Below are 24,366 nucleotides of genomic sequence, written 5' to 3'. Positions count from 1 at the left end.
GTCTAGCGGACGCGGATGTGCGGAAACCCACTAAAATACAAGTGGATTCTTCCGGAACGCAGGGAGATGCGATGGCAAGAAGGAGGGAGACCCAGTAGAAGGAGGAGCTCCTTTAAAAAGGTTACAGGGAGAGTCGGGGCAATGGTGGTCAGAGGGAGAAGAGGAATGAGATGTTTTTAAAGGTCGCAACCGAGGTGCCCTTTCCAGAGGACGCCATGAAGAAGACGGTCACTCTGGGTAGGGCCCCTCTTGAAGATGCCCGAGAACTCGGGACGGTGGTGCCCTGTGAGGGAAGCCCACCACACCTGCACGCTCCTCTCCCGGCGGAGGATGCCCCTAGCGCCGGTTGCTCCCCGCCGGTCGGCCCGGGCGGGGGACCCACTGCTGATTGGCTGCGCCGCCGGGCGGAAGTGATGCTACTGTCTCTAGTTCCTCAGGCTCCCGGGAATCCGCGGCGGCAGGAGCTGCGACCCGACCGGTGAGTTGGGAACTCGGTGGGGGCGGGGCATTGGATGTTCGGGTGGCCGAGAACTGGGGGAACTGCTGTCCGAGGATGAGGAAACTGCACAGAGTGCTTCTTTAGTCCTGGCGTGGGAGAGCCCAGGGACACGGGGCACCGGCGTCTGGGATTCCAGTGCAGTATGGGTCCCTCTACGGAGAGGAGCACATTGCACGGGGCAATCGAGGCCGGAAAGGGAGAAATCAATGAAACTGACTCCTGTACGCAGCCTGGTTTCTAGGAACAGGGTGTAGAGGGTGAGAGGAGGACAGTCTCTTGGGAGCAGAATCTTGGACTCTAGGCTGTCTATATTGTTCCTCTTCTTCCTTGGCACCTAGGAGCTATAAAGATGTACGTAGCAGTTGAGTGAGGTTGAGATCTGCTTTCACAGGGTATTTAAGGTTCCATTCCAGGAAGTCTGGGGGTGGGGGCTAGAGAACTGCTCTTTCAAAGGGATGGAAGGAAGTGGTGGTCTGGTTTCTCTTACGGAAGTCTATGGCATCTACTGGGACTTAAGGAGCCTGCCTAAATGGGTCACTATCTGGCTAACAAGATTTGTTTTACTTAATAAGTTATGCACACTGGCAGTGTCATCTGAATATCTTGGGACAATCGAGGCTGTTGGAGGGCAAGGAGGAATTTGAGAGGGAATATGCCAGAGAACATAAAAGGAAATGAGAGAAGGAGATGTGGAATGCAGAATATTGGAAGGAAATGTTAGGCGGCATAAATTCCTTTCAACCTTTCCAAAGAGATTTTGGTAAAACACTCATTTTTCTGTAATGTTTTTAGTCAAATCCGTTTGAGTGTGTGAGCCACCAATAGGTACACACATGTCATGCCACCCATTCACTTGTTTCTAGCTCCATGATTGCCCACCAGTTAGCTGTAATTTGGCCCTTCTTTCTAACCATGGGTGGCAGTCCCAGGTTTGGAGCCTGAGCCCTCACTTCCAAGCCAACCTGCTAAGCTAGTAACTAAGGGTAGCCCTTTAGTGCTGCTTTCCTGTCATTTCTTCTCTCTCAGTTGCCTTTTGGTTTCGTTTGCATTCTCAGGTCTTCCCCATTTCCCTTTCCTCCTGCCTCCTCCTACTTCCCCTGACATCCAGAAATCAGGAAGTTAGCTACCATCTGGACTTCTAGGAAGCAGTACTACCTACTTTTTCAAGAGGGGTTTTTGATTACAGTTCAAGCCCTCTTCTTGGCTTCTAAGGAAAAAAAGAAAGGAGGGTGGTATGGTGGTTAGGACAAGAAGTAGAGTTTCTGGGTTTTGTACTGATTTGGCCTTACTGTACCAGTTCTGTTCAATCTATGACCTATTTGAGGTCCCTGGAAATGATTCTTGATGATTGGCCAGGTTTTTTTTGGTTACAGGTCCTGGAGTTCATGGCTAGCCTTGTTTGCTCCACTGGGTTTGGGAGGACATCATTTCTTCTTTCTTGGGGTCCACACGTCTGCAGTCTGTGCTCAGAGTCAACAGAACTCACAGTGAAAATCATGTCCTTTTCTCCATTTGCACAAAATGAGTGTAAGGTGGTTAGCCGAACCAGGAGCTCAATCTCACATAGAGCTAGGTGGGAATGGGGCCCTGCCGGGGGGAGTTAGTCCTAAGAACAACTAGACTGAAGTCAGCTGGGGAATGATTTTTGTCCCCTCTAAAGAAGGAAAAAGGGTCTCTTCTAAAGAACAGTCATGATTCTGCCAGCAATTTGTGGGAGTGTTAGACTTTTGAGCCCTCTTCATGGCAACAATGGGAGAGAGCAGCATGGTGCCTGTTAGCAACTGGACGTGCTACATGATTATCTAGCGAGATGGAGATTGGCCCATCATGCGATGGAGGTGTCCACTGGGGTTAGTACTGGCCCACACTCCACGTGGGGGCCTATATTTGTTGGTCAGGAATAAGCATGAACAAAAATTTTAAAGGAGTGGATTGGGAGTTTCCAGTTATACATTGATGGCTTAGTCTCCTTCTCAGATTACTGCAGTTATCAACTCTTTTATCTTTCATGTCTTTTCTCTCTGTCTACAGCTTACTGCTCTGATGCCGAAGGGGAGGCAGAAAGTGCCACACTTGGATGCCCCCCTGGGCCTGCCCACCTGCCTCTGGCTGGAATTAGCTGGGCTCTTCTTACTGGTTCCCTGGGTCATGGGCCTGGCAGGGACAGGTGGGCCTGGGGCCCAAGGTCCAAGGGGGCTAAGCTGGGCTGTGCATCTGGACAGCCCAGAAGGCAAGAGGGAGGAAGAGACTCTGGAGCAGCAAGCAGATGCCTTGGCCCAGGCAGCAGGGCTGGTAAATGCCGGACGCATCGGGCAGCTCCAGGGGCACTACCTCTTCGTCCAGCCAGCTGGGCACCGGCAGGTAGAGGCCGTCCGGCAGCAGGCAGAGGCCGTATTAGCCAGGCATGAAGCTGTGCGCTGGCATTCAGAGCAGAAGCTGCTAAAGCGAGCCAAGCGCAGTGTCCACTTCAATGACCCCAAGTACCCACAGCAGTGGCACCTGGTAAGTCTGGCCCTGTAGTTTTCAGCTTCAGATGGATAGATTCTGAGTATCCACTTCTTTAATAGGCTTTTGGCTATATTACTTTTCAGTTGTCCTCATCCTTTTCCTGAAGAGAGATTTCTGTAGACTTCTGTGGCATTCTTCCTCGTGATCCACCTTTCCTGTGTTCACTTCTAAAGAGCTAGTGGGCTGCAGCGGTTAAGACGTGGGTGCTGGGGCTAGGATGCCTGGGCTCAGATTTTAGCTTTGCCACCTAATAGTGTGTGCTTTGGGGCAAGCTGCTTAACCTCTCTGTGCTTCAGTTTCCTTCTCTGTGAAATGGCGATTGTAATGGTACCTACCTTGTAGAGGTAGTTAGGACACATTAATTTACATATGTGTGCCCAAAACATGGTAAACTCTATAAGTGTTAACTACTAACATTATATTGTGTAATGTTAATATAATATATATTAGATGGTATAATAATTTTATCATCCATCTTTCACCCTAGTCACCATTTCATCTTTATTGCCCATGAATGCTGCCAAGCTTTCCTGGACACCTTGGTCCACAACCTCTGTCTGGCTCTTTGATGGCTACCAAGAGTGAAAGGGACTGCTAGCTATAACTTGTATCTCTGTGGGCTATGCTATGTGTCATTGGATTCCTAAGGCTTTGAAACAGTTCCTCACCCTGTTTGTCCTATAGAAGAACCAGCGGAGCCCCGGCAGGGACATCAATGTGACAGGCGTATGGGAACGCAATGTAACTGGGCGAGGGGTGACTGTGGTGGTAGTTGATGATGGAGTGGAACACACCATCCGGGACATTGCACCCAACTATGTGAGTGGCCCCAGAACTACCCCTCCCACCCCCATGTCTTACCTCCTTCAGGCTTATTATCCCTTTTCTTAGAGGTCACTGGGCCAAACCAAAGGGCCTGGGAGGTGGAATGGTGTTTTTCATCTTCTTCCCCAACCAGCTTTCCACACTGGCAGTTAAGACACAGGGAGTAGCTTTACCCTCAGCAGGGGAGAGGATCCCCAGGGATACTTTCTGGTTCCCATCTTCACTCCCTGGTGGAGAGTAAGAAGTGGCCCCTGTAGGCAACTTCCCTGTCCATGCAAGTTCTGAGCACATTCCTCTCTCAGAAGCCTGGCCTTTGACCCTAAACCCTTTTTATCCCAGGTTTCCCAAGTCATGGAGTAGTCTCTTGGGTACATTTCTATAACAGACAAGAGAAAAGTTTGCTGAGAGCTGTAGCACTTCTCAGTTTTGCTCCAATGTGTCCTGTCCTCATATCTTGTAATCTGTGTGGTTTGCAGAGAGAGATGGTTCTGCTGCCCTGGTTCAGAGCCCCTGACTCAGTTTCCCTCTCTCTCTCAGCTCCAAGACCTGACCTCTTATAACCAGTGAGTGACCACCTGTTGCCCCTCACCCAATGTTTCAGAGCCCTGAGGGCAGCTACGACCTCAACTCCAATGACCCTGACCCTATGCCCCACCCGGATGTGGAGAATGGCAACCACCATGGCACACGATGTGCGGGAGAGATTGCTGCAGTGCCCAACAACAGCTTCTGTGCAGTGGGAGTGGCCTATGGGAGCCGCATAGCAGGTACCTTCCAGTCTAAACTCGGTAGGTTTCTCCTGTGATGGCGGTCTTCATTCCCTGCCCCCATCCCCTGAATTCCGAACTGTCTTTATCCTACCCTCAACACGAACACAGCATAGAACAAAGGGTAAGCTCATAATAGCTGTCTGTGGGACAAATCAGTCCAATGATTTTTTTTCAGTGTAGTGGTGTTTCAGACATACTTTTAGCAGAAACCCCGCCATATAAAACAGATAAAAGTGAGAATGCTCTGATGTAGGAAAGAGGCCCCAAGCCCCACCTGCTCAGTCTCTCCTTCCCTTTTTCCGATCTTGGTTATGCCTATCTGTGATGCCTTCTTGATTTATCTGTGTTGTCTTTATTTTCGGTTTGCCAAATGCCTTCTCATCTGCCCTTCCTCCTTGACCCTACATGTCTGTGGAGATGTCTCTCCCGTCTCCCAGCTCTCCATTTTTTCAAGAGAACTGAGCAGCCCTGGCCTCCACTGAGGGTTGTTCTAGGACTCCTTCACTTCTCAGTCTTCGAGGCAGAAGGTGAGAAGAATAAATGAGGGAGCCCTCACCATGATTCCTCATAAATGCTTAGAACCCACCAACTGAATAGATTGGCTGTATTCCTCTTACACTCCAGCAGAGGGCAGTAGCCCTCTCTGTAAATGAGGCTACAGAAGCAGCCAAAAACCTTCAGGGCTCGAGTCCCTTCTGAAAGCTCCAGTGGTCCCTAAGGAGTCACCAGGATGTCACCCACTTTAGAGGGTGAAATTAGGCATCCATGGGAGTAGTTAATGGTAATGAGTACCATTTATTGAGTACCTTCTATGTATCAAGCACCACAATGCTGTTTTACTTGATTAAAGATGCAAATAAGAAGGCAAACTTGGTTATCTACATTTCAGCCTGTGCCTCTTCCCACCAGACCCAATTGATCCTTAAAGTCTAAGATTTAGCATTACATTAAAAAATATTTCTGGCAGGTACATATGCCTGGTATAAAAAACAGGAGCACTTAGAAAGAAAGTAAGTCTCCACGTGAGGTTCTTCACCACCCAGTTTCTCATCTAGGAGATGAGCATTACTGAGGAGCTAATGTGGCCTTTACCACCTAGGTATCCGGTTACTAGATGGACCCCTCACAGACAGCATGGAGGCTGTGGCATTCAACAAGCACTATCAGATCAATGACATCTACAGTTGCAGGTGAGGCAGAGCCAGGAACAGGTGATAGGGTAAGAGGCTCAGGCACCTGGGATGAATTCTCCAACAAAAGAACAGCAGAATGAGCTGACGCAGACAGGTCTCAGCCTAAAATCCTTGCCCTCATTTCTCTAGATCTCCAGCCAAAGGGTTCTCAGTCTTTAAGCCTGGTGTCACCCCAGTAATCAGGTTGTCACATGAGGAGTACTCCAGCCTGCCCCATGTTTATTTGTTTAATAAACTCATAAGACTCCTGGGAGAAAGTGGGCTTTCCTCTCCAACTACAGCTAAGCTAAACACCCAGCATCAGTCCTCTCTACCCTGTACACATAAATGCACCTGCCACTTCAGGTTATGGTTATGGCAGGAGAGTGGGGTGGGATTAAAGAGGAACTAAGATTAGGCTGCCTCCATGGCACTGATGACACCTGTTCTTCCCCGTAACCAGTACCTCCCTTAAATCCATGACAACACCACAATGTACATTTCCTCTTAGACAAAGAATAGAGAACTCCTTAGACCTAAGCACTTACACAGATTGAATACTTCCTTTGTGGGCGCTTCTCCATCAAGCCTAGTGATAGATCCCTGATCAAGAGAAGATGGCCCCCTGTTCCTCTCTACAACTGTGTCCTGATCCTGCTCCCTGGGACCTGAGAAAGGATTTTTAGGAGGAGCAGGTTGAAGTAGTCCTAAATTGGGAAAGTTTCCAAAGAAAAGAACTTTAGCACGTACTTCTGTTTTCCACTTTGGAGTGGGCCTGGACCTTTGACCCCTATGCCCCTTAATGCTCCTATATGGGAACCCTTGGGAGGAGAATAAGAGCCCAGGCAGAGGGGTGGCTAGCTGAGACTGTGGGGCCTGGATGGGCAGCTATGCCTGGCTCTGGCTCTTCCCTCTGGGTATTTCTCAACAGCTGGGGACCGGATGATGATGGGAAGACGGTAGATGGCCCCCATCAGCTTGGAAAGGTAACTATGAATTGCATGAAGACTTTAGCAGACACAAGACACCCTCCTCATTCAGTTCCTAGAAGAATACTACAAGTTGCTCCCTCTCCTACCCCACTCCCATTTGCAGTGTCAGTCTTGTGCTATCTAGCCTCGCCACCTCCTTTTAGGAAGAGCACACCTAACTGGGAGGTGGGGGATGGGGCACAAATTCTGAGAGAGAAATGAAACAGTGCTCTGAAATCATTTCCATTTGATTTTGTGCTTGGCTTCCCATTTCTGGCCCCACCCCTCTGATAAGCAGAGTGCATCCATCAGACAGTTGCTCAGCTTAAAACAGCTTCCTGGTGACTGGCGTGGAAGGTAGAGGTCTTTCTGTGAGTTTCTCAGCTGATCCCTTGGTGTTTTTCTCCTCAGGCTGCCTTGCAACATGGGGTGATCGCCGGCCGCCAGGGCTTTGGGAGCATCTTTGTGGTAGCCAGTGGCAATGGGGGCCAGCACAACGACAACTGCAACTACGACGGCTACACCAATTCTATCTACACAGTCACCATAGGTAGCGACCTTGAGGTTCCTAGTGTGTGAGCGCACACGCATACACGCGCGTGCGTGCGAGAGATAGAGACTGACTCACTGGTGAGGAGACTGTATCTTGGTATGTGTGTCACTCAGTGACAAGGGGACTTTATCTTATTGTGTGTGTGTCACTCAGTGTGAGCACAATCTTCTCTTCAGGCTCAGATAGGAGGGACTAGCCCTGCTCTCAGAGGACCTCAGGACTTCCTTAGAAGTCACCATGTCCTGGGAACATTTTCAAGCCAGCATTTGGACGTACCCCACCCCACCTCTACCTGCTACAACTGGTTAGGCCTCTGCTCCAGCCCCTCTTCCCTTGAGCCACTTGCCTTCTGCTTGAAGCCTTCCCTGAACCCCCTCCCCTTAACTAGCCTAAATTAAATGCCCTTTACCTGTGCTCCCTACCATAGCATTTGCTATCCCAGTTCTATTTATTTACTTACTCAACTTTCTCTCTGACAATAGACTCCTTGAGCTCAGTACTGGCCTTTACCATATGGCCCTAGTGGCACGCACAGTATGTGACTCACAGTAGATAATTAATAAATGCTGAGGAACATTAATGTCTGAGTGGATAGAAGTAGAATGCCCCTAGTTTTACCCTGAAGCGAGCCTATTGAAAGAATGGTGTTAGGGCACAGCACAGAATACCCTCTGCCACTTGAGATTGCCTGTTCGGGTAAGGAATGCGGGCAGTCTGAGGCACTTGGGCCACTGAAATCATTTTTTAAGCTCAGGACAGCCCCTCAGCTGATAACTCAAAATAACTTTGATATTCTCAGACCCTGATCTCAGCTCTCGTGTCCCAAACTCTGTCCCTAGGTGCTGTAGATGAAGAGGGACGGATGCCTTCCTATGCAGAGGAGTGTGCCTCCATGCTGGCAGTCACCTTCAGTGGCGGCGACAAGATGCTCCGGAGTATTGTGAGTGCCTCCCCAGGCCCTCCACTCCTGGCCCTGCCCACAATACTTCTCTCTTTCTTTTTGTTCTCTGCCTCCCTGTCCTGTCACTGAGGTTCCTCTTCTCTAGCAGAGCTGTATCTCTAAGGGTGTTCCACTGTTGGAAGAACAGAGCTGAGGACTCTAAATAAACCTATGAAAATGGTTTTTATTTTAAAATGTTAACTTGCAAATTTATATATTGTTAGAGGAACTATTAAGTGTCACATTGATTAAAGAACTTCTTGGAAATATCTTCCTTTGGTAGAATTTGGGCTTTGGCTAATTTCTGTGAGATTAAAAAAATCATCATCGCATTGCTGTTCAGCCCTTACGTAAGTACTATGAGTTCTGGTCATGTTCATTATCAGGAGTAAAGCTCATGGTTGTCTTTATAGGATGGGCGGGATAAGGAATCAGAAGAATGTCTCTGTCGGCCCAAGAGACAGCTCTTTCCTTGGAGCTAGAATTGGGGCCATCACAAACATGAGGTTAGATCAAAGGAATGGAGCTCCTCAAGCTATGGGAACCTTGTAAAGAATTCAGGGTCCAGTGCCCACACCCAGCTGGCTCAGCTCCATCCCAGCAGCTTCAAGCCAGGTTTCTGGGTCATCACTGAAGAGGTACCTGCCTGGGTCCCCGCTGCTCATAGTCATGTAATATGGAGATGCGGCTCCAGGCAGGAGCCGGGCTAGAGCCAGGTGGCGTCCGATTTCTTCAGTGGCTGGGTTTAGGAGGTCTCTCTGGGACCATTGGGAATTAGGCTGCTTTGTCTCCTACTGTATCAAATTCATTTTCCAAAACTGAAATTTTGTTTTGCCAGTAAATGACTTCTGGTCAACACAGTGTTCCAAGGCTCTGTGCCAGTTGATCCCTAGCCTCCGACCCCCACCCCAGGGAGAAGAGAAAAGAGAGTGGATTAAAGTAAAAAGCAAGACAGGCTTTGCTCAGTAGGCGAGGGTCGGGTACAGAGGGCACTTTCCCCACCACCCCTGCCAGGCTATGCTGGGCTAGGAGGAAGAGCGGAAACATACAGTACTCCACACACCCTGCCAGAACTCTCAGGAACCTGCCCATCCTGGCCCCACCCGGGGACCATCAGGGCGCCCCAGTTGTCAGTTTTGCTTTGAGGGACCTAGCTTTTTTCCTAACTCAACTCTTCTTGCCCCTACTACCACCTTTCATCGGAACTGTAACTTGTCCAGAAATGAAAAGTTTTATTTTGCCAAGTTCCCATCTTTGGGACGTCTTTGCCTTGAAAACCTCCTGTTTCCAGTTTCTGATCAGTGATCAGCTCGGCAGAGGGCAGGGAATGGAAGCACATGCCGCCCACTATTTGGCTGCCAGGGGCACTTCCCTGGACTTCGCCATGGCTGCATGGGGCTCCTGCCACCATCGGCAAGTTCACAGGCCTCACAGCTACACACTAAACTATCATTGTGAGGCCGTTTCCTTAACAGGAAAAAATCAGTCTGTTCCCTGGCACAGACCAGGCTTCCCACTCTCATTGAGACTACAACTTAGAGAGTTTTTTTCCCTTCTGGGAGTACACAGAGTCTGAAAATTGTATCTGTTGGCAGCTACTATAACAGCTAGGAGGGAAGCTGTGAGTACAGTGAAGAAAGGGCAGCCTTGGCAGAAGTTAGGACCCTGGTATCTCACCCAGAAGAGAAGTTTGGAAGAAAAAAAGTTCGCCGGTCTTAACACTGGCACCATGTGCTACATCTAAAGTGCCACATCGAGGAGCAGATTTGGGCAGGGCCCTCCTCAGCCAAAACCTTTGTAACGCCAGAGTTGACTAGAGCATGAAAAGAAACCGATGCCAGACAGATGCCATCTCTCCCCCATAGGCAGCTTCCTCTTTCCTACCCCCACTTTCAGCTCGCACTCAGAGCCACAGATAGAGAAGGGGGGACTCATAGAAACCGCACTGAGGTACCAGGCCCAGAACAGTGAGGCAGCTCATGCTGTCGATTATCCCAGGCCAGGGCGGGCAGGCAGTGTAGACAATAAACCCAGTGTAGACACTAAACCCACGGGGTGGGCAAGGGGACAGTTCCCTCTTGCTGGGAACACTCTTTGTCTGCACTGATGTCACTCCAGCTCCTTATCGCTGAGCTGCCAAGTTGGATTTCCTTGAATGGTGCCGTCACCGTTGTCCCAGCTCCAGCTCCCTAGCCACTTCCCCTGTCTAGCATGGTTTCAGGGTCTGGAGCATTGGGAGTGGAGGTTAGGGTGGAGAATTTGGGAATGGGTGATTAGAGCAATGGGAACCAGGAAACCGTCCTCTGCATATAGGCCTCTCCCATTCCTCCTGTGGCTTCCTGGAGCCACAAAGGGATTAGCTGAGAGGGCCCTGTCTGAATCCTTCCCCCATAACCAGACTCTCATGAGTAACTCTTTAATTTGTATTCTTCTTTCTCAGCAATCCAAAAATTCTCTTGTGAGGCTTTGAAGGATTCAGGATCTCCCTTGTCCTGACTGGCTAGTGGGCCTTTCTCTGGTCAAGGATTCAGCTCTCACAAAGGAAGGGCCCAACTGGGAGGCTTATTCTGAGGACCAGTGTGTACCCCACCCTCCACAGCACATTCTCTAACCCAGTCCCCCTCCTCTCTGTTCCACTTCCCAGGTGACCACTGACTGGGACCTTCAGAAGGGCACAGGCTGCACTGAAGGCCACACAGGGACCTCAGCTGCAGCCCCTCTGGCAGCTGGCATGATAGCCCTCATGCTGCAGGTACGGCCCTGCCTCACGTGGCGTGACATCCAGCACATCATTGTCTTCACAGCCACCCAGGTGAGATCTTCGCAGGCAGACAGATGATCTGGCCCAGCCCTCCCCAGAGTTCTGATTCCAAGAGATATCAGGAGGCTTCAGTCTCTAAATGTCCCAGACATTAGGTGCCAAAGCGCTTTCAGTGTTGCATGTGTTTAGAATGGGTGGGGACCCCATCAAGACCACAGACCTCAACTCATTTGTACCTTCTCTGCTGATGCCGTTTTACCTGCAAAGGAGGGCTCTAGTTGGGCTCCCTCTCTTTGGAGCCTCTGACTCGTTCCCTGTCTAGAAGCAGTCCATTGGGGTGGTGACATCATGGTGCTTTGACCTTTTGTCCCAGCTTTCCTTGGGGAATCCATTCCCAGTGGCCTTAGTGGGAGAGTCTGGATTGGATCAGCCAGCAGGATGAGCAGGGAAGCCAGAGGTGGGTTGTCGAGATTTCTTTGGAAGTCCAAGAGACTAAATGGGACTTCTGTCCTCTCAGTACAAGGATCGCCGTGCGGATTGGATTACCAACGAGGCAGGCTTCAGCCACAGCCACCAGCATGGATTTGGCCTGCTCAATGCTTGGAGACTCGTTAATGCAGCCAAGGTGAACAGGTGTTGACAGGGCAGGGAACCCCGTATGGGACCAAGGTCTAAATGCCTAAGCCATTGCTTGGCATGTTATAAGTGTTTAGTAAATGTTCATTCATTCATTTACCCTCATCCCAACTGATACCCATTTCACAAATGAAGAAACAGGCCCATCACTATAATTGAAGTTTCAAAACAATTTGTAAAGAGTAAATGGGACCTGAGTATTGCTTGGGACTCTCAGAGTGCTCTGGTTCTCATCTTCCACCCTGGACACAGCCATTTCCTTCGGCTCTTTGATTCGGTGCCATAAGGAGCACTCCAGGGTGTCAGCAGGAGCCTCAGGAGTAGAAAGTAAGGTAATGAGGAAAGGAAAAATAGAGCTGGGCTCTAAAGATCAAGTTGATGAGAGAGAGAACGAGAACGTGAGTGTGTGTGTGTGTGTGTGTGTGTGTGTGTGTTCAGTCTTGTTTGTTCATCTACCATCCCCCCACTTTCCTTTGACAGATCTGGACATCTGTTCCATACTTAGCTTCCTACGTCAGCCCCATGTTAAAAGAGAACAAGGCTATCCCTCTGTCCCCTAGCTCACTGGAGGTCCTGTGGAATGGTAAGTAGTCAGCAGAAAGGGGGTTAATCTTGAGCTTGAGGTTTGGGGCGGGGTGATGGGGAAATCATCCTCCCTGAGTCCTACCCCCTTCCATGAGGAGCTGAGCTCCAGCCAGACCTGTGGAGTTTTCTTTGACCATTTTAGGACATGTTGCTGCTTCTGAGTTGGCTGGGCCCCTGGCTGCTTAAACAAGACCTTTCTCCTAAGTCGCTAGTAGTGGAAAGGAGCTGCCTAGCAACTGATTAGAAAGGCTAATGAGGGGAGTGGGATTGGGACTCAGGGAGCCTAGGCAAGAGTTGAAAGATGTTCCTTTGACTTCCATGCCGAGAACTTGCCAGACAATTCTCTTCATCCCAGTGGTCTTTGGATGAAGTAAAGGAGTTGGGAATGTCTTCTTTTGATTCTCAGCTTTGTCTAATACAGAGAGTGTCACTTGGGGTCGGTTGGGGTGGAACAGAGGAGAATGCATGTCTCTTTAGACTGCAGTTGCCAGTCTGTCACTGCCTCCATTACACCCGGGGTCACTGGGGTTGTCTGAGGTTTGTAAGTCAGAGATTTGGTTTTGTGTTGAGCAGAGGTTGAGCCCGTCGCCAGAGAAGAGGGAAGCCGGACTGAGAAATTTGTGCTAGAGGATCATCTGTCTGCAGATTTTCTAGAGTTCCCACGTGAGGGTTTCCCTACCTCCAACTCGTTGGGGAATTTTTCCCCCTCAAGAAATTTTGACAGTTATTTGCTATTTTTTATGAAAATTGAAACATGTCATATTTTGTGCCTCTCATAGGAAGTGATCAAACCAGAACAGTGATAAGAGGAAGGATGGCCAAAGAAGGGAGCTCAGAAAGGAGGGTCAGGGGCAGCTTCCCTTGGGTAGAGGTGTCGCTGGGAAGAGTCCGTTGTCTCACTGGGCACCATGTCCAGTGCTTGCCCATTTGCCCTCTACATGGAAGGAAATCCATGGGCACAGTTCACTGCGTTTTCCGTAAAAGGAATGCTTTCTCAGAAAGGGCATGAAGCATCAGCCAAGGCAGACAAGTGCAGGAGCAGTCCCAGGAATGCAGATCAGTCGGAAACCCCTGGCTTTGTCTTGGAAACTCCTGTATCTTGGAGATAGTGTGCTTTTTAACTTTTACCTCCCACCCAGGACTGCTTCCTGTCATTTAAGGAACAGCGTAACCCCCAGTCACATCTGTCAGATCAGAGGTTGACTTAGGAGAGGGTTAGGGTCCTTTCCAGCTTTGTTATCCTCCGCTTCCCGCCAACCAGGGATATTGCCCCAGCATGTCTGACAAACTTCTCTAGGAATGGAGGCATCTGGCAACTGCTTGTTTGTCACTAGGAAACACAAGAAAGGATAAATTGTCCTGGGCAGAGACTGGGAGGTGGACTGGTGGAGAGAAGAGGATGAAACTAAGGGAGGTAGAAACTCCAGGAGTTTTGCTAGTGGAGCCTGTTATCAGTTTGGAGGGTGGCAAGCAGGACTGTGCTACAATTTCCGAGCTCAGCAAAGGTGCCTTCCCCTCTGTTAGGACTCACTTAACACTGAGTGGAAAGAACAGAAGGTATGTTTGTGTGCTTGGAGGTTGAAGGAAGTATGTGCAGTTATAGGCTGGAAATTGAACTTTTTGGAAGGTGGAGGGAGCTGAGCATGGCTGAGATAGAAGAGGTGAAATACCACTAAGACTATAGATCATTCGCGTCCAATAGAAATTTCTACAGAGGTGGAGATGTTCTCTACCTGTGCTGCTGAGTTCAGTGGCTACTGGCCACCTGAGGCTATTGAACACTTGAAATGTAGCCAGTGTGACTGAGGAACTAAAACTTCATTTTATTATAATTAAATTTAAATAGCCACGTGTGGCTAGTGGCTATCATATTGCGCAGTGCAGCTTGAGAGCAAAACAGGTTTTTATTTCTCCCTATTGGCAGGAAATGGGGAAAATATTAGGGCCCCTCAGTTCCTTTAAATCTGACTCTGGGTCTGAACTCTCTACCAGAGGGTATGAGGGAGAGTGGGGTTTAGGAGGATTGTCTAAAACACAGGAAAATCTGTGTGTATTTATAGAAGGTTCCTGAACACTGCTTGTACTTATCCTTTTATCCTAATCTGCAGTCTGAGAATGTGGCTAACACTCTGTCTAGGCATTTAACCTGTTATCTTTCAAATAAATTATCCAAAGCAATCGCTCGCTTTTATCACACTCTCTCTGGACCACTGAAGCCTAACTTCATTATCAAGGTACCTCTCCTGGTCACACCCAGGAGCTGGGTCAGAGGTCATCTTTCGACCTTATAAACGAGGCCATTGTAGTAGCCCCTTTCCTTCTCCAGCATCCGTGGGTTCCTTGCCCCATAGCCTCCTCCACTCCTCTGCCCAAGGCACGTGCTGTCTGTTTCCTCGTCCCCATGCTCCCAGGCGTGAGCACCTTCTGTACTCGTTCCAGGCTCTTGGTCCTCCCGCGACATTTTCTTCCTTAACAGTGCAGCTGGTTTTAGAGCTTCAGCTACCACTTCTCCCGTACAAATGATTCCTAGATTGAAATCTTATTCTGACCCTTTACCAGAGAGGACAGAGATTGTCATAGCTTCCCCAAGATTATGGGCAGATAAAGCCCTAGGATCTTCTGACAAGAGGGTAAGAGTTGAAAAAGACTCCACCTTACCAAAAGCCAAATAATAATAAGATGGTGATCATCAAGTAGGACTTGAGTGCTGCTTCTGTGTCAAGCACTTTTCTAAGTATTAACTCATTTAGTTCTAGTAAAATAATTCTAGTGTTCTCACATGCGTGGCCACCCAGTCCCTATATAGACCAATAAGAAAATACATGTAGCATGCCACTGTGTATACACGCTAACCCAGACAAGTACTCACAGGGCCCTTTTTGGATCCTATAACATTCTGTAATGTTCTATGTCATTGACTTTCTGTAAGCTCCTTCTCTGCTATATTAATGCTCTCCTCTAACTGTGCTATGAATATTTTCCTTGATTTGCTATTAAATATTCCACTGATAGATATTTAACATATACAAAATTATAGATTTCATTACCACCTCTCAAAAACCAGCTTGCTCTCCAAGTGTCTTCCATTTTTGTCAGTGCTATTACCATTCCTGAGGCTTCAAAACTTGAAATGGGGTTTTCAATCCCTCTGTATCCCTTGCCCCTCCCCAGATCTTTCCCTATCTTTTCCCCTGCAATTTAGTCTTTTATTTATTTCCCTGAAGTGTCTCTTAATTGATTCATTCATTTATTCTACAAATATGTGACCCCTGCCTTGTCCCAGCACCGCATTCGGTTGCGGGGAGTCAGAGGTAAGGCATGATTCTGCCCTTAGAGAGCTCACTATCTGGCAGGGAAAACAGCCCAGCCTGCAGGTAGAGTGCGGTATTATAAGCACTGCAGTCGAGATGACATAGGTGTCAGAGGAGAGATGCCTCCTGCCACTAGGGAAGACAGAGGAGGGTTCTCCAAGAAACTGGTGACTGACCTGAGTTTCACCATATGAGCTAGCTAGGAGAAGAGGTGAAAATGGGACATCCAGGCAGCGGGGGCAGTATGTGCACAGTCAATGCAATCTTCAGGGAGCTGCGAGTCACGTGATATGGCTGGAGCATGGGGTATGAGGGGCAGAGGAAGATCTGAAATTGCAGGCGGCAGGGCCAGAAAACCGTGTGTGCCATGGTAAGGAGTTTGGACTTTGTCTTGAAGTCTGTGGGGAACCCTCCAGATAAATTGTCACCAGTTGATATTAGCAGTAAGTGAGAAGGAGAGCAGTCAAAGAGATTCCCAAGGCCTTATTGTTTAGAGATACATACTAAATCTTTATCGATGAAATGTTGTGACGCCTGGGGATTCCATTTAAAGAATCTGGGAAGGGGAAAAAGTAGGGATCATTGATGAAACAAGATTGGCCATATATTGATCATTATTAAAGTTAGGTGTTGGGCACATCTGTTCTGCTTTTATATATGTCTGAAATTTCCTACACTAAAAGTTTATATATAAATGTATATATAAATATACTTATGTAGATAAGTATTATATATTTTTTTTCATATATAAAGAGATTTCTAAGTTTTTTTAGCTTGGGCAACTGGTTAGATGGTGATGCCATCAAATGAGATTAAGAACCCAGGAGGAAGAATAGATTTGGGCAAGGGCTACAGAGTGTGAAAAACTGAGGAAGAGAATTTTGGTTCTGCCATGTTTTAGGCTTCTGTGCATTATCTAAACGTTATATCCAGGAAGCAGTTGAATAAATAAGTTTGAAGGTCTAGACTGAAAGTAATAATTTGGGAGTCATCAGCATAAAAATGGAAGTAAAAAGGTCTGAGAAAGAATGAGTTCACAAGTTTCGGTGGGTAGATAAAGAATAAAAGAGGACCCAGGACACAGCCAACGTTAAAGCAGTGGCCAGAAGAAAAGAGCCTCTGAAGGAAATGACTGAGAAGAGATGGCCTTATCAAAGAGGCCATTGGTGACTTTGAGAAGAACTGTTTCAATGTATTCATAGGGGGCAAAAGCTAACTTGCAGTTGGTTGAATAGTTCATGGGGACAGGAGATTTCTGGTTAAAGATGGCAAATTGAACACGTGCTTTTATCTCTGCTTTCTCCCAAAACCTCACCAAAGTAAGAATAAAGGAATAAAAATGGTATAAGCATAAGGACAAAGTGAATGAGAGAGGAGACCACAGCAAATGAGAGATTTCATCACATTTTTGGAAGATAGAAATGAATGGAGAAGTGAGCAGGGCTAAGAAAATTGCGTAGCAAATACCTGCAAGGGCGATACTAAGAAACAAGCCCATTCACGCCACAGAATCCCAAAGACTCAGGACTTGGAGGCCCCGTGTTCTCCAGAGGACAGAGACGAGGTATGAGACTAAAAACAGGGATCAATTAAGAGGTAAACTCCCAAAGACCTTCTCCCATCCTTAGTAGCCAGGAGATAGCCGCTTCCTTATCCGGGCAGGAGTTGGGAAGTTTATTTTCCAGAGTCAGGGACCCCTGGAACAGCAGAAAGTGAGAGACAGTGTACTGAGAGAGAGGGACCCTCTCTACCAAGCAGCCGCTCAGATCCCAAGGCACTGGCAGCCAAGAGGTTGGAAGATTCCTCCTTGGAGAAATGTAAGGATCCCTCATTGAAAGACTTAGAGATACTGATATGTGGGAAACAGCCCTGTCCCAGTCCAGTTACCTTTAGGGAAGCCCACCAGTTGAAAAGCTCCACCCCATAGTTAGAGCTTCCAACTGGCTTTCAAAGATAATAGGGACCACTGGCCATTTGAAAATATCCTCCAAATACCTCCCAAATTCTGAGGAAAATTATTTTCAGTTGGTAAAACCCAGCCTAACTAATAATCATATGGGATGGTAGAATAAGGATGTTTTCAGACACACACACATTTGTCTGAAAACTGCTAGAAGATGGTTTCCTCTGCAGTGAAGCGGAAACCAAGAAAAGGAAAGGAGGAAAGAAAAGGGAGGGAGGGAAGTGGAGTAGTGAGAAGGGAGAGAAGGGGAAGAGAGAGGAAGCAAAGCCCAAGTGAGAGGTCAAGGAAGGTCCCAACCCAAGAGCAGTGCAGCAGAGAGGAATGGCACAGAAGGCTCCAGGGAGAGGCTCTCCAGTGGGACAGTGGCATTGAGGGGGAGCCCCTGACTTGTTTGTTTGTTTGTAAAATTGTATTCAGAGAAGTTAGGTGGCTCTTTTGTGGAGTTTGGGAAGAAATAGTGATAGGGGCATGAATTCAAGTAAACGAAGCAACGGGACAATTAACTCCAGAGGGGAAAATCAAATTCAAGAAATGAAATATAATCATTGTACACTACTTGGCTAAATTCCACATATTTATAACGCCATTGTACGGTAAATAAAGTATCGATCTAACGAAAAATTGTGATATAATTTGAGAAGGCAGAGGAGAGGGCCAAGTGGGGAGAAGGTATGGGTGTGATATTAAATCCTTATCTGCTATAACCGAAAATCAATAAATAATCTGTAAAATTGATAAATCATGAAATAGCTACCCATACATGCTTATTACTTAGAAATATGAAGGTAGATCCCAGAAGAAAACAACTAAAAGTAGTAAGTGTTGGTTTGTGGGGAGCAGATGACAAAGATTGTTTGGAACGGGGTAAGGAACTGCTCCTTTATATTATAAGCACTCCAGAAACAGTTTACTTTTAAAACCATGTACACTATAATTTTTTGATAGGAAAAAACAATGTTAAGAATGGATGGGAGGGTAAGAGGTAGAGATAGTGAATACAGGCATCGTTTTCAAGAAGTTTAACAGTAAAAAAAAAGGAGTAATACACTTATATAATCTTTTTATTTACCGGGTACTGTTCTAAACACTTTATGTACATTAACTAATTTATCAATTCTATGAAGTAGGTACTGTTACTACCCCCATTTTACAGCTAAGGAAACTAATGCAATTCTCACAGCTAGTAAATGGCAGAGCTGGGATTTGAACCCAGGCTGAATGGCTCTAGGGTCCAAATTGCTAACACTAGGCAGAAAGAAGTGAGTTGAGAAAGGGTTTGTTTTTGTTTTTCATTTGTAATAGGAAAGACATAAGCGGGAAGATCCAGCCAAGAAAGGGGATAATTGGGCTGATCCAGTTTGGGGCTTTCGCCAGATAGTTACTGTGAAAGGAAAAGAAAGCAAAGGGAGCTGGAGATGTGAATAAGAGAGTGCTAAAGAGATGAGCTGTGGGATCCTAGCCGGGTAAGAAAGAGAAGGCCGATGGATAAAGGGGTCGGGAAGGGAGTGAGGAAGGTAGAAGGACAGGAAGTTGCTCTCAGAGAAGGGAGGGTATTGGCTTTGAAGAGTAGGCAGATAGAATTAAAGAAAATTAATCTCTCCTGTCACCAGTTTCTTTTTTCCTACTCCAATTCATTCCACCCGGAGCTGTTAAGAGTAACCTTCTTTAAGCACTTAAAAAACAAAACAGACAAACAAACAAAACACAATAAACTTCATCCTTGTTCAATAATCTGTAATAGCTCTTGGTTGCTTATGTAAAATAAATTTCCTTTTTACGTCAGATGGGTAATGTGCCGATGTTGTAACGAGGTTTAAAGGAGGCACATCTCACACAAGAGTGTGAACACCCAGTCATCACACTTATGAACTACAAAAGGATCTAAAATAAGTTTTTAAAGCCCTTCTCATCCCTGCCCCAACTTTCAGTACTTCTCTGAGCTTCTTCGTCTGTAAAATAGTTACTGCTCTCTGCCTTGCCTGTTGGAATGAATTAATAGAAGAAAAGGTGCTTTAGAAAGAATTATTTCTTGTTGCAACCTGATTTCTTAATATTCCCTAGTTGAATCTTCTACTTTGGTCGTTTATATTTTTTTAAACTTTTTCTTTTGAAGTAATTGTAGATTCGCAGGATGTTGCCAAGAAATGTTCGGGGAAGTTCCCGGTACCCTTCTCCTGATGTTAATGTCTTAAACAATTATAGTACAATACTGAAACCATGAAAATGACATTAGTACAATCCAGAGAGCTTATTCGGATTTCACCAGACATGCACTCATATTTGTTTGTGTGTGTGGCCCTGTGCAGTTTTACCACATGTGTAGCCTTGTGTAACCACTGCCACAACCAAGATCCAGAACAGTACCATCCCCACAAGACTACTTTGTGTCACCCCTTTTTGGACACACCTATCGCTAAAGCCCGGCAACCACTGATCTGTCTCCATCTCTCTAGTTATGTTATTCATGAGTATTACATAAATGGAATCACGTACTACGTATTCTTTTGATTTTGTTTTTTTCATTCAGAATAATTTCCTTGAAGTTTATCCACTTCAGTAGGTTTTTTTAATTCTGTATTCCCTTCAATATGAAACTTGTTTGTTTCCACCTCTGCCATTGTACATGCCATTTTCCCTTCTAGAATACCCTCTACCAGCCCTCTCTGCCAATCTGCATTCATTTCTCTCTTCAGAGTGTCTAACTGCTATGTGCCTAAACCTATCTGACTCATCTCTGTTCTAGTATCAGTTACGTATACCTCACGCCATATCATTTTCCACTTGCAGGTAGAAGGCAGAGACCATGTCCAACTTATCTTTATATTTCCAGCACCTAGTACAGTGCCTGAAATGTAGGAGGTACTCAGTAAATTATTTTTTGGATGAATGAATGGTTGAAGTTGCTCCATTTGGTTCTTATATTGTGTTTTCAGTATGTGCTGTCTTCCCAACTAGACTCTACACAAGATTATAAACTCTTTCAAAGCAGCCACTGCATTTACTTACTCATGTACATGAGGCCCCAGTCAGGGTTGCCATGGGTATTCGTATGTGCCTTCAATAAGCATGTGCCTTTGTGTATGTTGGGGTGAAGTAAGAGCGTAAGTGTTTATGGGGCTGGTTTCCCAGCTGCCCAGCCTGACTTCCTACAGTCAGCAGGATGGACCTGGAGATGTCGGGGCTGAAGACCCTGGAGCATGTGGCAGTGACAGTCTCTATCACTCACCCGCGACGTGGCAGCTTGGAGCTGAAACTCTTTTGCCCCAGTGGCATGATGTCCCTTATCGGCGCCCCCCGCAGCATGGACTCGTACGTATACCTGCCTATACCTTCTGAACTCTTTGCCGCAAGGGCCTTTTCGAGGAAGAGATACCGACAAAGTGGACGCTGGCACTGTCCTAAGTTACCAAGACTGACCTTGGCAGCTGAAAGCCATTCGTTACATGTTTTGTGCACGTGCTTACGATGTGCTAAGCATGGTGCTTTACATATATTTTCTCTAATTTTTATAAGAACCATGCAGAGTAGACTTTGTGACCTCCTAATGAGGAAACAAGTCACAGAGCTAGTAAGTCCCTGAGAAAGTAACACTAAACCTAGATCTGTCTGACTCCCAGCCTGTGCTTGTTCCACATTTGCTTTTTCCATTACAACACATTGACACAAGTCCCTCATCCCATGAGATCCCAGGTGCAAGGGACAGCATGTGAGGACTCTTCATGGCACCCTCCCTAATAGCTATAGCTCAGACAACACTGCTACATTTTCATGGCTACTATAGTAAGAAAGGGATGTTTCTTGGCAAAAGGGTCAGTTGCCTGCTCCAGGCCTTCCAGGTTTTCTGTTCTGTTCTTTCCCCCAGGGATCCAAATGGCTTCAATGATTGGACCTTCTCCACTGTGCGATGCTGGGGGGAAAGAGCGAGAGGGACTTACAGACTCGTTGTCAGGGATGTAGGTGAGCCTGCCTGTCCTTCCATCAGGGCCCTGACTTTCTGCCTTTTGTGATTGTCGTCTGGTCCCTCTAGATCTCAGAGTCCCCACAGAAATTGCCCCATGTAGAATACATAGAGTTGCCATTGGACCGACGAGGAAGATACCAAGAAGTATGCTCATCCAAAAAAGGGGCTTTAATATCTAACATTATTCATTTATACTACCTCTCATATTCCCTGGAGAAGTGACTGATCCATTTTTCCTCAGGAAAGCAACAAACCTTCCTTGTTGAAACCACATTTCAAGTCTTTTCACATGTAACTATCCTTTGGCCAGCCCCAGTAGTCAGGGAAGGGCAGGACTAATTTCCACCATTATTTTGGAAAAATTGAGGCCCACCCAGAAGTTTGAAGTGACTTGCATAATAATGTCATGCGGTATTTTAGTGAGGAGACTGGAAATTGAACTCAACCCTTCCAGTTAGGTATTCACTAGACCAGTGGTTTTCAGACCTTTCTTTCATTTAGTAGGACTTCTTTTTTCCAAGCATAATTTCAGTTGAAACCCCAAAATGATAAAGAGGTAAAGGCAAAACAACTCTGCTTCGGAGTACCACCCTTCAACCTCCCCTTCCCATCCCTGAGGGCACCCCATGAGACACATCTGCAGAACCCTGGGGTCAGTGGGACACAGACAACTGCAGCAGACCATGTGGTGGGGCGGGAAGGGCCTCTGCTGTTTTCATGGCCAGCGGGGTGTGGCTCACTTGCTGCCCTAGGAAATGAGACTTTCCAGGCTGGCGTTCTCCGGCAATGGCAGCTGACCCTATATGGCTCTGTGTGGAGTCCGGTAGACATCAGGGACAGACAAAGGTAGGTATAGACACATGGCAGAGGGAAGGCAACTCTTGGGAATTGGAGAAAGAGGCCACTCAGGAAGTTCCACCTCCCTGGGAACCCACAGCACATCCCTCCTCTTTTTGCCACGGGGCTTCCCTCTTCAGTTATAAGGTGGGAGGATGGGTGAGGGCAGGTGACATCAGCAGGGCATCCCTGTCTCTTTTCTTCACAGACTATTAGAAGGTGCCATGAGTGGAAAATACCTGCATGATGGCTTCACTCTGCCCTGCCCTCCTGGGTTGAAAATTCCTGAGGAAGATGGTTACACCATCACCCCTAACACCCTCAAGGTAGTAGGGTCACGACTCACACTAAAGGCAGGCAGGAAGGTCCTGGGAAAGTTGGTCCCCAGTTGGTCCCCAGAGAAAGGAGGTGGGAAGACCAGGGCCGCCCCTCTGCTAGTTAACTCTCAGAGGGCATTCCTTGTGTATGTGGGTGAGTGGTTTGGGGTGGGAAAGGCAGTCTCTAGTAGAGAAACTTTCTGAGCTCATTGTTCTGGGCTGAGAAAGGCTGTGGGCTTTGGGAAACTGTCCCTAACTTAGGTGGTGGACTTTCCCCGCAGACCCTGCTGCTGGTCGGCTGTTTTACCATCTTATGGACAGTATACTACATGCTAGAAGTATACTTGAACCAGAAGAATGTGGCCTCTCACCCGGTTTGTAGGAGTGGACCCTGCCACTGGCCCCAACGAAGCCGAAAAGCCAGGGAAGAGGGGACAGAACTAGAATCAGTGCCACTTTGTAACAGCAAGGATCCAGATGGAGTGGAGACAGAGAGTGAAGGCCATTCTGCCACCTCTGGTCTCTTTGTCCCAGACCTGCTGGATCAAGGGGACTGGAGCCTGTCCCAGAACAGGAGTGCCCTGGACTGCCCTCGTCAGCACATACCCCCAGACCTGCTGCAGGGGAAGGAGGAGATTTGCTGACCCAGGGCCTAACAGACTCAACATGGAGTAGGCTCCTCCTTCCCCAAATTGGGGAAGCTCTGAAAGCTGCTCCGAAGTCCTGGGAGCTCTCAGGAGAAGGTCGTCCTGATACTTCCAGCTGGAGTCCGGAGTCTATGCTCAGGGAGGGCCAGGGCTTTCTTAAGGTACAACTGGCAGAGGAATGGTGCTGGAGAGCAGTGTGGCAGCAGCCACAGGATCTTCCTCAAACCGAACAGGAGATTTTGCCGAGGTCTTGGACAAGAGCTTGTCCCCCGTTCCCCATTGGGCAGGCCTCCATCCTCATTTCTCCTGGGCAAGTCATTGGTATAGGTCATAGGGACCCTCACCCATGCATGGATGAGAAGGTACCCACCATGGCCAGAAGAGCATCTCAGCAGAAATATCACTGGGGTCACTTGGGAAAAGGGCTCAGGGATGGATTCTGGGAAGAGCCCCTGGACATGCACATCCTGCTAGTGACCCAGGAACCCAGAAACAGCGGGCTTTTCCTCTCTCCCTTCCCTTCCTACCTAAGACTTGGACCTTGGACATTCTGGTATGGCAATCAGCTCTCAGCCCAGCACACTTGCCCTGAAAGCAGCTGCCTGATCAGAAGCCAACCATGAACACACCCCTGACTCCTTCACCATCACCCCCACCCTTCATCCCGAAGGACCGGTACAGTGCTCCTGGCAAAGCTGGGAATGGGCACAGCACCTAGGGCTGTGCTGCTTCACTAGGGGAGTCTATTCAGGACTGTGACGGGTATCAGCCACTGCTGCCCCAACCCTGCTACCATCCTGTCTTCCTCTGCAAAGTGAACACTTAAGGCTTGGTTTTCTCTTCACAGCAACATTTTGTTGAATTTTTTTCTGCACAGCTTTTCCAGAATAAAAACCTTCCACACAATTCTGCCATTCCGCATCTCCTTTCCTCTGCCTCCCCAGAGCTAATGCAAGTTGCCAAGTAGTTCCTCCTTCCTGTCAGTCCCCCAGAGATTCACTTTCTTCCACTGCCTGGTTGTCTGAAAGAATCTGACCCCCTGGGATCCTGGAATGTGAAGAGTCCTTCAGAGGATGGCAACCAGGACAACACAGGTGGCCCTGTTCCCTG

At 47.6% G+C, this 24,366-nt stretch overlaps 1 protein-coding gene and 1 non-coding gene across 9 annotated transcripts; one reads left to right on the top strand and one right to left on the bottom strand.

The window, feature by feature from the left end:
• Positions 1–66: 66 nt before the first annotated feature.
• On the top strand, positions 67–24,162 carry PCSK7 (proprotein convertase subtilisin/kexin type 7). 8 transcript variants are annotated; one of them, XM_039887987.1, is made up of 17 exons: positions 67–478; positions 1,873–2,026; positions 2,531–3,001; positions 3,692–3,826; positions 4,434–4,620; positions 5,702–5,792; positions 6,706–6,760; positions 7,157–7,295; positions 8,138–8,238; positions 10,883–11,050; positions 11,517–11,624; positions 12,116–12,218; positions 20,647–20,803; positions 21,357–21,451; positions 22,208–22,301; positions 22,501–22,618; positions 22,891–24,162. In XM_039887987.1, exons 2-17 carry the CDS (start codon positions 2,021–2,023, stop codon positions 23,251–23,253), a joined length of 2,391 nt encoding a protein of 796 aa, XP_039743921.1. In that variant the 5' UTR covers positions 67–478; positions 1,873–2,020; the 3' UTR covers positions 23,254–24,162. The 8 variants fall into 8 exon arrangements, with proteins under 8 accessions (XP_039743921.1, XP_039743919.1, XP_039743923.1 ...); XM_039887985.1 differs by having other exon boundaries at positions 1,873–2,031; XM_039887989.1 differs by having other exon boundaries at positions 1,873–2,072.
• Positions 19,272–19,375, bottom strand: LOC120622209 (small nucleolar RNA U13). The gene has a single exon (XR_005658458.1). It is a non-coding gene; the product is annotated as a small nucleolar RNA U13 (small nucleolar RNA).
• Positions 24,163–24,366: the final 204 nt, after the last annotated feature.

The sequence above is a fragment of the Pteropus medius genome, unplaced genomic scaffold (assembly GCF_902729225.1).
Source record: "Pteropus medius unplaced genomic scaffold, Ma_sr-lr_union100, whole genome shotgun sequence".
Lineage (NCBI taxonomy): Eukaryota > Metazoa > Chordata > Mammalia > Chiroptera > Pteropodidae > Pteropus > Pteropus medius.
The sequence above is the reverse complement of the archived record's forward strand: the minus strand, read 5'-3'. Positions and strand labels throughout refer to the sequence as shown.

Bases quoted from the DNA above. Each gene is read 5' to 3' on its own strand.
- PCSK7 (XM_039887985.1), top strand. From the start codon at position 1,885: ATGGCTAGCCTTGTTTGCTCCACTGGGTTTGGGAGGACATCATTTCTT. The intron at 3,002-3,691 runs GTAAGTCTGGCC...TTTGTCCTATAG, and splicing joins ACCCACAGCAGTGGCACCTG to AAGAACCAGCGGAGCCCCGG. The intron at 22,302-22,500 runs GTAGGTATAGAC...TTTTCTTCACAG, and splicing joins GACATCAGGGACAGACAAAG to ACTATTAGAAGGTGCCATGA.